Source organism: Glycine soja, unplaced genomic scaffold (assembly GCF_004193775.1).
Source record: "Glycine soja cultivar W05 unplaced genomic scaffold, ASM419377v2 tig00001142_1_pilon, whole genome shotgun sequence".
Taxonomy (NCBI): Eukaryota; Viridiplantae; Streptophyta; class Magnoliopsida; order Fabales; family Fabaceae; genus Glycine; species Glycine soja.
The window spans coordinates 1-13,019 of NW_021143592.1; the positions used below are offsets into that span (position 1 = coordinate 1).

The 13,019-nt window shown below is 33.0% G+C and overlaps 1 protein-coding gene and 1 pseudogene across 1 annotated transcript; both read left to right on the forward strand.

Moving 5' to 3' along the window:
- The first annotated feature begins 1,442 nt into the window (after nucleotides 1–1,442).
- On the forward strand, nucleotides 1,443–8,355 carry LOC114404153 (annotated as a pseudogene).
- A 3,432-nt stretch (nucleotides 8,356–11,787) lies between these two features.
- Nucleotides 11,788–12,932, forward strand: LOC114404154. The gene is made up of 2 exons (XM_028367254.1): nucleotides 11,788–12,167; nucleotides 12,307–12,932. The coding sequence occupies exons 1-2, from the start codon at nucleotides 12,097–12,099 to the stop codon at nucleotides 12,758–12,760; spliced, it is 525 nt and encodes a 174-aa protein (XP_028223055.1). The 5' UTR covers nucleotides 11,788–12,096; the 3' UTR covers nucleotides 12,761–12,932.
- Nucleotides 12,933–13,019: the final 87 nt, after the last annotated feature.

Below are 13,019 nucleotides of genomic sequence, written 5' to 3' on the forward strand. Positions count from 1 at the left end.
TGCAATCTTTCACTTTGCATTTAAGCCACCTAAACCTTAGTGGTAAAAATTCAATTCCCAATATGCATGCACCTTATCTTTTGGCTTGAAACTCTACAAATTCAAGTAAGAAACAAAAAAAAAATATCGTAAGACAACAAAAGTAACAGAAGGAAAAGGTATTCCTTGCTTTCATAAGTCCTTTTCCTTTTCGCAGATGTCAAATAAGAAAATAATGCTTAAGAACAATCCAAGACCACCAATAACTCAAAAAAATAATCAAACTGATCAAAATTCGAAACATCACTCTAATCCATGTCAAATAAAAAAACAAAAAAAAAGAATCCTCCACAGGACATCACATATGTAACAAGAGAGTAAAATTTCAGTACACTGAGTGAATAAATGACTTCAAAAAGCATAAAACTCAAGGGGTAATGAAACAATAACTTGAAAGGGATAAATCTTCGATTATGTTCTACATTGTGGAGTTGAAGGGGAGGAGGCATAAAAATGGAAGAGTGGGGAAAAGTTAGTGGGTGACTATGATTACTTAGTTTTAGTTGAATGGAATGGGTAATCCAAATTTTGTATTTCTCATTGGCAAATGATTCTTGTTATTTTTTTTATTAAATCATGTAAAGACTATTGGTGTTTATTAGAGATAAAATCGTCTAGAAAAAGTGAAGACAAAAAATCATTATCGAGATGAATATCCATTTATCTATTATTATAGATATTCAAAATATAAACACTAAATGAAATAATTTTTAATATTAATAGTTATAGATTATTAATGATTATAGATACCAGTTGTTCCCAATATATTGGTTAAGTTAGTTAAACATCACTAAATTTGGCAAGATTGACACATGAACTTCAATAATTTCTTAGTTTGACAAGTAAAATATAGTAAAGACATAGTATTAGTTCAATTTTTTTTTATAAGCATATTAGTTTAGTTATGGGGCTATAAAAAATGAAATTACCTTGACAAATAAGTACCTAAACATTTTCTAATTAAACTTGTTTTAACTTAAAATGTTGATGCAATGATATACGATTTTTTTACGTTTACATGAGTGAGAATAATTTATTTAATAAGAAATTTGTGTTTAATTTTTATCATAGATAAAATTCTCTTATCTAACAACAATCATGTACTACGAACAAAATTAGTCTTTGATTCATTAAATAAAAAATACTCGTGTTCTCTGAAGCAAAGTAAAAAATAGATAAACTTGTTTTAGATTCCTATGAACTTTCAGGGTGTTATTTAAATAGTATTACACGGTATGAACTCTTGAATCTTTTGGTCTTTCCTTCTCATCAATTAATTAAAAATCAAAACTACTAGTATTTTTAATACGATTTATATATATATATATATATATATATATATATAGTGAACAGTCATGCGCAATGCGCACCATGCTGACAATATTAACTAGAAGACGGTTTGGCCTCTAACACCCTTTTCCCGCCTTTTAGTTTTCGGGTTTTGTTTCCATTTCTCGTTGCAGCAAATCAAATTCACATTCCTCATTTCCTCGCTCCACAGAAGAGTGAGTTACTCCGTAAGTGTGTTTCCTCCTTCGCGCAAATCTCTATTCACACTGCAGCCTGTTTCTACGTGCCGATTCCCAATTCTTCAATTCCTCTCTCTCGGGTTTCTGCTCAGGTAATCGATTTGCGAGTTCCGATTCTTAGTTTGCTTCGGGTTAATTTTGGAATTTCCTTTCCATTTCCCTGTTCGCGTTGTTAGTCCCTTTGAACGCGATATGCATGCTTTTTCTTCTCGATTTGCGAGGTTTTATTTGCACTCTGTTTGGCTGTTGAGATGATAAGGAGCTTCCGAAACTGATGGTTTCTTTTGTATTTTGCGTTTTGCTGACTTGAACAGAGGCTTCAGGAGCAATTGAACCGAGTTTTGTGTGGATTTGTTCTATTAAACTTTATTTGATTTTTTTTGTTACTTTTTTTTCAGGTTAGTTAATCACGTCCATGCTTAGCGGGGATTACAACTGAAAATGGATGCTGAAGCGCGTCAATTTTTGCATGATGTAAGTGGCTGCAAACTTGATTGGCGACTTTTCTGATCTGACTTAGTTTGGTCACTATTTACCTAATTTATTTATGCTCCTTCGTTAATTCATTTATAACAATATGAAACACTGGGTAATTGATTCGTTAGGTTTTGTTTTGTTGATCACTGCGGAATTTGTCCTGTTAGTTAGTTTGTGCTTTTCCTTTGTTCTGACTTCTGACTAGTTAAGACCTTTAATTAATTTAACTAGTGATATTATATTTATTATTAATTTGTGCTTGTAATTTTTATTATTATGATTCTGGTTTCTTAATCTCTTCCTATTTAACTAATTAATTTATCTCCACTTACGGATATTTTTTGTAAAAAACGCTATTAACAAAATTGGAAGAGATTTGTTAAAAACGATGAAGAAAAGCTTCCCAATAATCGTTACAAAAAGCACCCGATATAAGAAATAATATGTTGTCCATTACTTTCCAATGCCCTTCTCACTGTTATTGCTGGCTACGACCAATTATAATTTTAGTTTCAGTGTTTCTATTATTGAGGGACAAAAAGTTAAGATATTCATGGATTTGAACTATGTATTCAGGAGCGAACGAGTGGTTGTAGGAGTTTTGGCAGCAATATCCATCCCTCTAGCCAGACAAGGAAAATTTCTGTAGGAGTTATGGCAGATTCAATTGGTAGCACAAGAAATGGAGCCATGAAAGGTGACGGGGCTGTCGTGCCAAATACAGAAAGGGTAACCTCTAAAGTGGGAAATTATCCTGGAGAAAAAAGTCAAGTTGAAGGAGTGACACCTTCCTTTAATATAGAGCAAACTGGAGGTCCACAAGAGGTGAAGTGTTCTTGGATCTCTAAATCCTTTTACCAAAGAACACCTACTTCTGAGGCCATTTTGCAAGCCAACCAAGCCTCTACTTTACTAGTCTCTCCTGGTGGCCGGGATGAGCCTAATGGGATAGAGTCTGCAGCTGGGAAACATAAGGTTCAGTTTTTCTCACATCAGACTTCTGTTTTTGCTTCTAATAATTACAAGTTTGATGCGGACACTTCCAGAATGAAGGGAAGGAAGGGTGGGACCACTGAAAAGGAAAAGGAATTTACATTTAGCACTGCACTGCAAGTCTTCAAGTCTGACAAAACCGACCCAGAAGACAAAATAAATAGAACAGAAAACAGAACTGAGAATTTGAGGATGAAACTTTGCCAAATATTGGGGACCACTTCTTCCCTAAGAGTTGCCATTCAGGTTCTCATGCTCGTAACACGGATGAGGAATGTTTACCACTTGAGCAGCGTTTGTACCAGAAGGAAAATAAATCCACTAAGACCATACAAAATTCGGATACTATAGAAACTGATTCAGAAAATCCTGATTGTACTCCTCAGAGGCCAATAACTCGTTCTTTGAGCAGAAAGAGAACGTCTTCCAAAAAGCAACTGGGAAAAGATAAAAGTGGCCCATCTTCAAAAAACACAGAGAAGCATGGAGAGAAAACTATATTCTCTTTTGAAGAAAAATGGACTGGAAGGCAAGATGCTTTTCCAAATGATGGTTCCTTGAAGAAAAAGAGTCAAAGAAAGAATTCCAAAATTGGGAAAAATAAGATCTGCTTAACTGAAAATGACACCATAGATAAACTTCATCAAGACACTTCGAAGACTGATCTACCATTGCATGACATGACAACATTTTCACTTGGGAAGATAGCTGGGGGATATAGCTCACCTGAATATCAGACAAAATGCCCTCAGACAGAGAACATAAACCAAGGAAAAGAATTTTACCAGCTACCAATAGTAAATACAGATCAGCATGGAGAACTTGAGGTTTCAGAAAATGGAAACCAGCAAGAATGTAGAAGTAATCCAGTTATACAAAACGCTGCTGCCAAGTCACAAGATGATTTTCCAAGTCCTACTTTTCAACCTAAGTCACCTATTTTAAGTTTTTTTCCTGACTCAACACCGAAAACAGGCCAAAAGGAAGATGATGTTAATAGTCCAGCATCAACTGAAAGGACATTTTCTCTGGGAAGCGTTCATACCCAGGCTTCAGAGCCAGACTTCAATGGGCTAGGAGAACAAATGCAACTTTTTGTATCCTTATCACACCAAAGGTCTCAAGTTGATAATTTTGAGTGTTTTGGCCCTGAACTGGAAATGTTGCATTTCTGTCTTTTGCCATTCCTTATTAGATTTCAGGATATGGAAGAGCTCAAGTCTTTTATTCCCAGAAAAGACAAATCTTCTGAGACAGAGGAAAAAGAGCAGGGAGGTGGTTCATCTGATTCATCATCTGAAGAGCACAACTTTCAAGGATATCATGAAGGTTTGCCTGTAATTAAATAAGGATATAATTGATGATGGTTTTGAGGAATGAAATACATGCCATTGCACTTGATACACCATGAATAATTAAAATTCATCACATATAATTGTTAGTAGTATGTAACATTGCATGCCCTCTAAAATCCCTATGTGTTAGTTATTTGATGCATTAGTTGCTTTTACTTCAGTTGCACAAACTGTGTTACTGTTATCTGATATTCTGTAGTTTTCCTTCCTTGTACACCATTGTGTCCTTTTAAAGCAGAGCCATTTTCTTAGTTATATCTAAATTCTGTAAGTGTAGGTTCAAAAGTTAGACATGCTTCCGAGAGGAAAAGTTTTGCTCTTCATCCCATCAAAAGGCTGTGCAAGCAAGAAGGCAGTAAATTTAATAACAAGAGTCCAGCTTCAGTGTCTTCAAAAGGCAAAAATTCACTTCACACTTGATATTTTTATCTAAATATGCTATTAAGATATATGCAATTTCTATACTATAATTTTGCACAATTGATTAGGGATAGGAGACAGTGATTGGATAGATGAAGCTTCTGAGCAGAATCAAGATGGGTTTGTAAGGTGTTTTATCTTTTCCCACAACAAATTGATTAATGAGTCCAGAACCATACAAATTACTGCTCATGTTTACACAATCTTTTAATTGTATGATTCTTGTCAATTTGATAGGGCTGTTGAACTGTTAGCCTTGGAATTGGGCAAACTTCAGAGCAAACTTAAGTCAATGACAAGTCAGAAATCCTCGGAAATTTTGAAGTCTGTTGCTGAAGAAATACATCTGCAGCTGCAGAATGTTCATTCCCAGATTCAGACAGACATGTAGGTATATTAGACTGATGAATTCTTAAGCTTCCGGTATCTTACATTTATGTTTTTCTGAAAAAAATCTTTCAGGGGAAAGCTTACTAGTCTCGGTAAATCAAAGAGAAAACGGCTGGAAACAAGATTTGAAGGTAGCAAAATTTCGATCTCAAATGTTTAATATATTTATGTTTTGATTTAACTATTGTAGCTATTGTATATGTCTGTCTTCTAGAAATAGATCTCAGGTGTTCAAATTGTTTATGTCATGTGCAAGTTTTTGTGTTTGTCTCTCTTGTTAGACATTAAATAAATGGAGTCCTATAGAAACAAGTTGTGATACTCATACAATACAACAATTCATACAACACCATTTTTTGTGTCTATGTCGCTCCATCATTCTGACATATAAAAAATGATGTGGGGGAGGAGAGACACAAAATATTGTTGTACAAAATGTTGTATGAATTTAAATGACATTTAATGAAGAGTGATATAGACATAAATTTTGCATATAAGCTATCATGTACATGAGAGGACCCCGGTTCCCTTTCTCCTTTTCTTATTTGCCTTTTAAATTCAATAATACATGATATTCTAATTGTTGTACTATAACAATGGTCACTACAAATCCAGAAGAAAGTTTGATTTGAAAGCAGATATATATTGGTAAGAATATATGAGGGCAACAGTTATGATGAAAGTCCTAAAATTAGTTGTCACAGAATTTAAAAAGGACAATACAAAAGGAATGGAATGGTATAGTTCTACTGAAAGCGTCCTTACACTAGATCTTGCATTTAGTAGTTCTGCAAATGACTATTTATGTACATATCACCTCTGAATTTTATATTCAACGTTTTCCTCTTATTTTCTTTTCTTAATGGCATTTTCTGGTAATATGATTATGTTAGTGCATGAATTTTTCCAGAGGTGTTTTCTCTTCTCTCTTTCGTACCTTTTCTAACCTTCTCTTCCTCTAACAAAAATGTAGATCAACAGAAACAGTTGAGGTTAATATACAATAGATTCAAGGAAGAGGTTAATCAGCATCTACAGGATTGCAGGAGCACTGTTGAAGATCTTGAAGCAGATCGGATAGAGATCAAGAGAACCATGGAAAAGCAAAGTATGAAAACACAGTATTTGTATTAGCTTATTTTGTGTTTAGAATAACTTATAGTTAAAATTTGATTGTAGCTTTTTTTCTAAATGCAGTTTTTCCCAACAAATTAATCTAATCCAAATATGCAAAAGATGTCTTTTGGATATAGATACGTCCTTTTGTTTTTTAAGTACAAAATATCTATAAATATCAACTCAGGGGTAGTGTTTAATTTAGTTTTATTTGAAAAAGAAAGATTAAATAAACGGTGTTTATGACTATTAGAGATGGAGTCATGTCAAGGGAGTAGTGCAATTCTTTCATATTTTCTCCCCCTTTAACCTTTCAAATCACTAGAGCCATGATACAGTTTGGACATATTTATGTTAGCTTCTGTATTATTTCTTTTAATTATTTTGTTTTAAAATTTTAGTTACATAAAGATAGTGTCATAGTATCAGCAGCGCAAGTTTTTTTTTTTAATGAGAAGGGTCTCAATGTATTACACAACAAAAATCATGGACAATGATGTTTTGGAAAGAAAACTCGAGATATTTTTAAAGTTTTCTTTGTAAAGTTTTGACTGGCAACCACTTTGTGGTTAGCTTGATAAAGGATTAGAGCTTGGTAGAGCTCTTGGTTATAATCTCTTCCTAAAAAGGGAAAAATCACCATTTGCATTATTGGTAAGTATCATGTAGGTTGTGGCCTCATTTTGAATATATCTTGTGTTATAGGAGTAGCACATAAGAAGCTTCTGTCGCAAGTTGAAGCAGCAGTGCAGATCCAACTTGATGACGCTCAAAGGAAAATCACATTCACACAAGAGGAAAGTATTCGTTACATGTAGTTGCTATGTGCAGTACTTGGTTTTCACTCTCTTGATATGATTTTATATGAATGAGTTGGTGGTTGGTCATCAATCAATCGCTTGATTCTCGAATTACTAGTGTCCTGATACACTGAATCACACTATTGCGTTAAAATATACTTGAATCACGAGTAATGATATTTGTCAGCTTATAACTGGGGTGGACTGAGGTGAAAAAAGGACAAAAATAGGAAGAAAAGAGAAAAAGATAGAGAGAAAATGATAGATATGATATGTGCAATGTAAAAGAAAGAGAAAGATAGGAAGAAAATAATGTGAAAGTGGGATGGAAGAGAAAATAGGTGATGATAAAAATTTCCCTTGAATCGTTGTCTGCAAGACTACAATCACTGAAGCCTGCAAAATGCTGGATAACCAACCATTTGGATTATGTTTGTTAGGCAGAGATCCTCTCCAGCCAAATTACCATACAGCCAATATCCTTCAACATCTTGGCCTTTCATTGATCATTGCACAGCAATTAATTTGGAGAGATAATATATTGAATGGTTTTGGTTTTAGCTGTAGAGAAAAAATTTGGAGAGGCATGAGAGAATCCATACACGTAGAGAAAATAAAACTAAAACGCCAAGTTTTGTTGGGACCAGGCTCTTTTTGATTCCCTTGCATTGTTCATTGAATTTAGGATGTGAATGTGATATCTTGCTGGGTCAGCTGGCATTAGTTGTTCCCCTTGTTTAGATTTTCCTTTTACCTATCGATTGTCATTTCTTTACAACATTGCTGTAAATAGAGATAACGAGCAATTTTTACCTTGTTGGATTCTGATTGTATCCTCTTAATTGGCTGCAGAATGCGAGGGGGAAACTTCTACAATTGAAGCAGGTTGTAGCTATGTGCTTGAAAGAGGAAATACTAAATTGATATGATTTTTGCTGATTCTCTGCAAGTTAGGAAACTTTGCTCAGAAGGAAGTGCACCTTGAGATTTCGCTAGATCCTTAGGACTAATCATTAAAGATTACTCTGTACTTAATATTATGCCCCCCTCCTCTTCTTTTAAGTACATAGAATAGATAATTTGGCCGAGTTCAAGTAACATCACTTAAATTTTCCTTTATCAAACTCGAATTCTGGGTCTATTACTGTGTGTGATTTGTAGGATAGAAGACATCCTCACGTGCCATTGAGAATTGAGATTTTTTTTTATTTCCTCAGTCATTTTCTGATTTCCCAATCGCAAGATGGCTGCTCCACTACACTGTTTTTACAACTGATAAATATATTTCAAATGCATGCTGTTTGAGTTTTAGGCTAAAAAAATGTTTTATGATACATTTAGTTTAGGGAAAAAAGTGAAAGGAAAGAAGAAGAAAAAGAAAATGAGATATTTTTAAAGTTGTTAGATATTTTTTTTTATATGTTTCAAAGAGGGTTATATTTGTTTGAGTGAGTAGAAGAGGGAAGGATTCAGGAATGACTCTAGAAGGATGGAAAACAATGAAAATTGGGATTTTTCCACCTTGTGGAATGGTTCAACAAAGGAGGAAAAGAAGACATTTTATTATGGCCCTTTGAAAGATGTTTTTCACCAAATTGGAAAGAAAAAGAGAAGTTATTTTATTATGTACAAAATAAAAAAATACCTCTTATTTATATTATATATATATATATTTATTTTTATGTTGATATTGTCATTTTACACTCTTTTTTTTTTTCATTTTTTCTCTCACGGAACTACTTAAAAATTATCTCATTTTTTTATTTCTTTCCTTTCAACTTCTTTAGATCAAACATCAAAAAAATAAAAAGTAGATAATATCCATGTTAATTTTTAGTTAAAAAATATTTTAATAAATCGACCACACCATTGTTGACTTTCTTATAAATTTTTTTAAAAGAAAAAGTAATAAATCGACTATGATATTGTCGATTTTCTAAACCCAGTTGTTGATTACTTGATTTACTCTATTTAAAAAAATGCTTTTCAACTTACACCAATAGTGTAAATTATTTTGTTCCACATACAGTGTGTCAGCTATAAAGCCTAGAAACTTCGAACGTGAGTTATTTTTTTGTTTTAGGAGGAAACTAAAAATGGAAAAAAAAGAGAAGCAAGATTCTTTGTTTGTATCTGAGGAGAGGGGACCAGTGGTGAAATTATTTGGGAAGAGAAGGTTTGGATTATAGTATAGAGTATAGACTATAGAGAGATTTAGGACTCATCCTTAATCCACCCCAAAGTGGTGAACAGAGTTTTTAGATTGCATAATAATAAAATATGAATGAATGAGAATGTCAACATCGACCATGGATGTTGACAAGCATAGTAATTAGAATACCATCTTGGGGAAAAAAGATGGATCGTTTTGACACCCTCCCAGTCCCAGTTTGTCATGGTGAAGCCAGCTGGACGATGAAATTCAAAGGAGTGAACACCGAAAGTACAGACAAGAAGAACCCTAGACACGTGAACCCAGTGAGTGTACCACGTGAAAGCCGTTGTCTCCTTCAGGATAGGGTGTGGCTTCCTACTACAATTCATTCTATTCCTAACCTTGTTGTTGGGTTTTATTTGGATGTGTTCTCACTTCTCATCTACAGTCTCTTTTGTTAACCTTCCTTGCCCTCCTGCAACCTCTCTTAGTTTCAACACCCATTTGCAAAAAATCCAGAGTTGATATACATGAGATACATCTTGTCAATGTATTATGTGTCTGTTCATAAATAAACGTGGATTTTAATTGAAGGATCATACCACGCACGTGACATGTTTGGCATTTTTTTCTTCTCATTAAAATATGAAATTGAATAACATTTTTTTTTAAAAAAAAACTAACATTTTTATTTGTGAGGCTTAATTGTATTTTTAGCATTATTGCAAAAGTTTTACCCCTCGTAATCGTGTAATTGTGATCCCTCCATGTCTCAATCCCTCGTTTTATAAATTTTGATAACATGACATTAGAAGATAAAATGATAGTTGTTAACACATATATTGATGTGATTTAATTATATTTAAGTTTTTTTTTTTCAATTGTAATTAAGTTATGTGAACATATATGTAGGCAATACGTAATTATATGTGTCAAACAATATGTTAGTTGTCATGCCATCAATATGTCATACTTTAGTACTTAGCAAAATTTGTTAAATATTTATGAAAAATTTATAAAGAGACATTAGTGGCACAATTGTAATTCTTGAAGGACTTTGGAACCTTGGAAACCAAAATCACATATTTACTATATCTAAAAAATTAAAAGTTCAATCAAGTCTAATTTTTCTTTTAAAAAAAATCAATTTAAGAGAATTTAATTAATGATTTTTGGCTGAATTTACATTTTTAGTATTATTGTGAAAGTTTAGTCCTCAAGTATTGTATGTGTAATTATGATCCCTCCATATTTCAATCTCAAATTAAATATATAATAAATTTTGTTAATATAATATTAGAAGATATTATGATAATTGATATGTTAAGTGATATATATTGACATGATTTAATTACATTTTTGATCTTTTATAATCATTATATCGAAAGGATACAAGTGTAATTAAGTAATGTCAATATACATGTCAAATAATATATTAGTTTTTTCATAATCTAGTATCAAATTACTAAACGAAATTAATAGAGATGCAAAAGTAGCACAATTATTATTCTTGAAGGACTTTGGAACCTAAGAACCAAAAATTGCATAGTTACTATATCTAAAACACTAAAAGTTTAATTAAGTTTAATTTTAAAAAAATAAATTTAAGAGAATTTTGATTAATGATTTTTTTTTCTTTAAATATTAACTTCTTTTCTCTTCTCTCTCTCCATAATGGGTTCTTTGATGTGAGTCCTCCTCTTTTGTTTCTTTCTCTCTCCATCGTTGTTAGGTTATGATCATAGATATACTTTATTTCTTTGTCTTCTATTTCACTTTTATATATCTTTTTATTTATAACTTTTTTTAACTTTTACTTTTCTGTTTCTTTATATCTCTTGTTATCATTTACACTCTAAAAAATAGTGTACATCAACATTTTCCATCTTTGCTAATCATTTTTTTTTTCTTTCCATTTCTCTCTCTCAAGACTTAAATCATTTTTTAAGTTCAGAAAATATAAAATGATAAATAATTTTTACTTTACCTTTAAATTTTCATTTAAAACTTTTTTAAAATAATTTTTAAAGTTAATAAAACTAAACTGAGAATAGAGTTATCTTACCTTCTCATATGAAGAAATACAAATTATCTCTTATGATCAGCTCTGAAAATAATTGTTTCTGCATTGGGAGTGAGGAAAAAGTCTCAACTTGTACGAGGATGATCAAATGGGGAAACATAAATGAGTAATAAAATAATTCATATAATAAGGTTTAGGGTTATACACAGAATTCAAGTTGCTTCTTTGGCTTGCTCATGATCCATTGATTGAGATTGAGATTTTCCAATTTTCATCTCCCATTGCTAGTTGCTACCCAACAAATTGACACTGGTCCACCTCACTACCTTGACGGATATATCCCCATCTCATCTATTGGCACCTAACTCCCATAATATATGACAGATAGGATAACTAGAATTTTGTGGACACGATGCGACACTAGCTCAATTTTACATTGCTCAATGTACAACCTCAACAGTTATGAGGAGGACCACTAGATGTTATTATTAATTTAATTAACTAATTTCAGAACTATGATCATCCCTTCAATATTTCCTTATAACGTAATATTTTGCTTTTGTCCACTTCCATCCCCTCTCCATTTCAATACTACTAGTACTGCAAACTAGTATAATATAATTGTAGCTTCTTTATTTAGTATCTTTGTATCTGTTCTAGCTAGTGCTGATTATCAGTTACATTAGTCCTCACAAGTGAAACCGGTTACAATACAGCATATAGGTGAGCTTGTGTTGCACGCAGTTTGGTTTTTCTGTGAGCACCTGAAATTTCTTTTGGAAGATAATGTAATTATTTAATGGCTGCTGAGAAGATGCCTGATTCCACCAAACCAGGGATGACTAGAAGCACCTCTTATCTAGACTCCATGCAAGTTATTGCTACTTAAAGATTCGATTCTATTCTCTTTTTATATTCAACAAGCAAGTTTGTCTTTTTTTCTTTTTTTTTTTCTTCTCTTCTTTATGGTTTTTAGTTACTAAAAGTGTGTGGTTTTATTATGTTCCAGTTATGGCAAAGGTTCCCTTGAGCTGGTATGGGAAAATGGTCAACTTCACGTGCAGCAAGGAGGTTCATCATCAACATCAAGTGTCGTCACACGAATGACTCCCTCGTGCGAAGGTTCCTTCAATGCAAAAAGTGCAAGGTTAAGCTCACTATACTCCCTCATGGACTTCCCAGTTCAAAGGGACTCTGCCTTGGACAATTCTCAACCAAATTCTCATCAAAGCAATGACCAAAATTCTGGTAAGTTTGCAAAGGCTGCTAATTCTAGCAGCAAAGGTCTTGATCGTTCCTTAGTGATAAACTCACCTAAAGGATCACCGGGAAGACAAAAGAACCCTTTAAATTCTGATACATCAAACATGGTTCCAAGAAGTGAGGAAACAACACCTCCTGATGAGCAATCTGAAGCTGTTGGTCATGATCAGTATTCATGGATCTCGTGGTCAATATTTTAACCAAACCTCAAGCTCAGCAAGACATAGAGCAAAGGGAAAAGCTCATGATACTAAACAAAAATACTGTGATGAAGGCTTGTTGGAATCTTCTTCCCTATGCTCCATTGGAGCCTCAAATAACAGAAACGTGTGTAGCAGGACACATGATGATATCGATGACTCAACGTATTTAAGCAATGTAAGTGGAAAAGTATACTCTATTTTTCACCTTCTTAGTAAGCATAGCATTGTTATCAGGTCTCATGAAGCTTGATTAACT

Bases quoted from the DNA above. Each gene is read 5' to 3' on its own strand.
- LOC114404154 (XM_028367254.1), top strand. From the start codon at position 12,097: ATGGCTGCTGAGAAGATGCCTGATTCCACCAAACCAGGGATGACTAGA. The intron at 12,168-12,306 runs GCAAGTTATTGC...ATTATGTTCCAG, and splicing joins ACCTCTTATCTAGACTCCAT to TTATGGCAAAGGTTCCCTTG.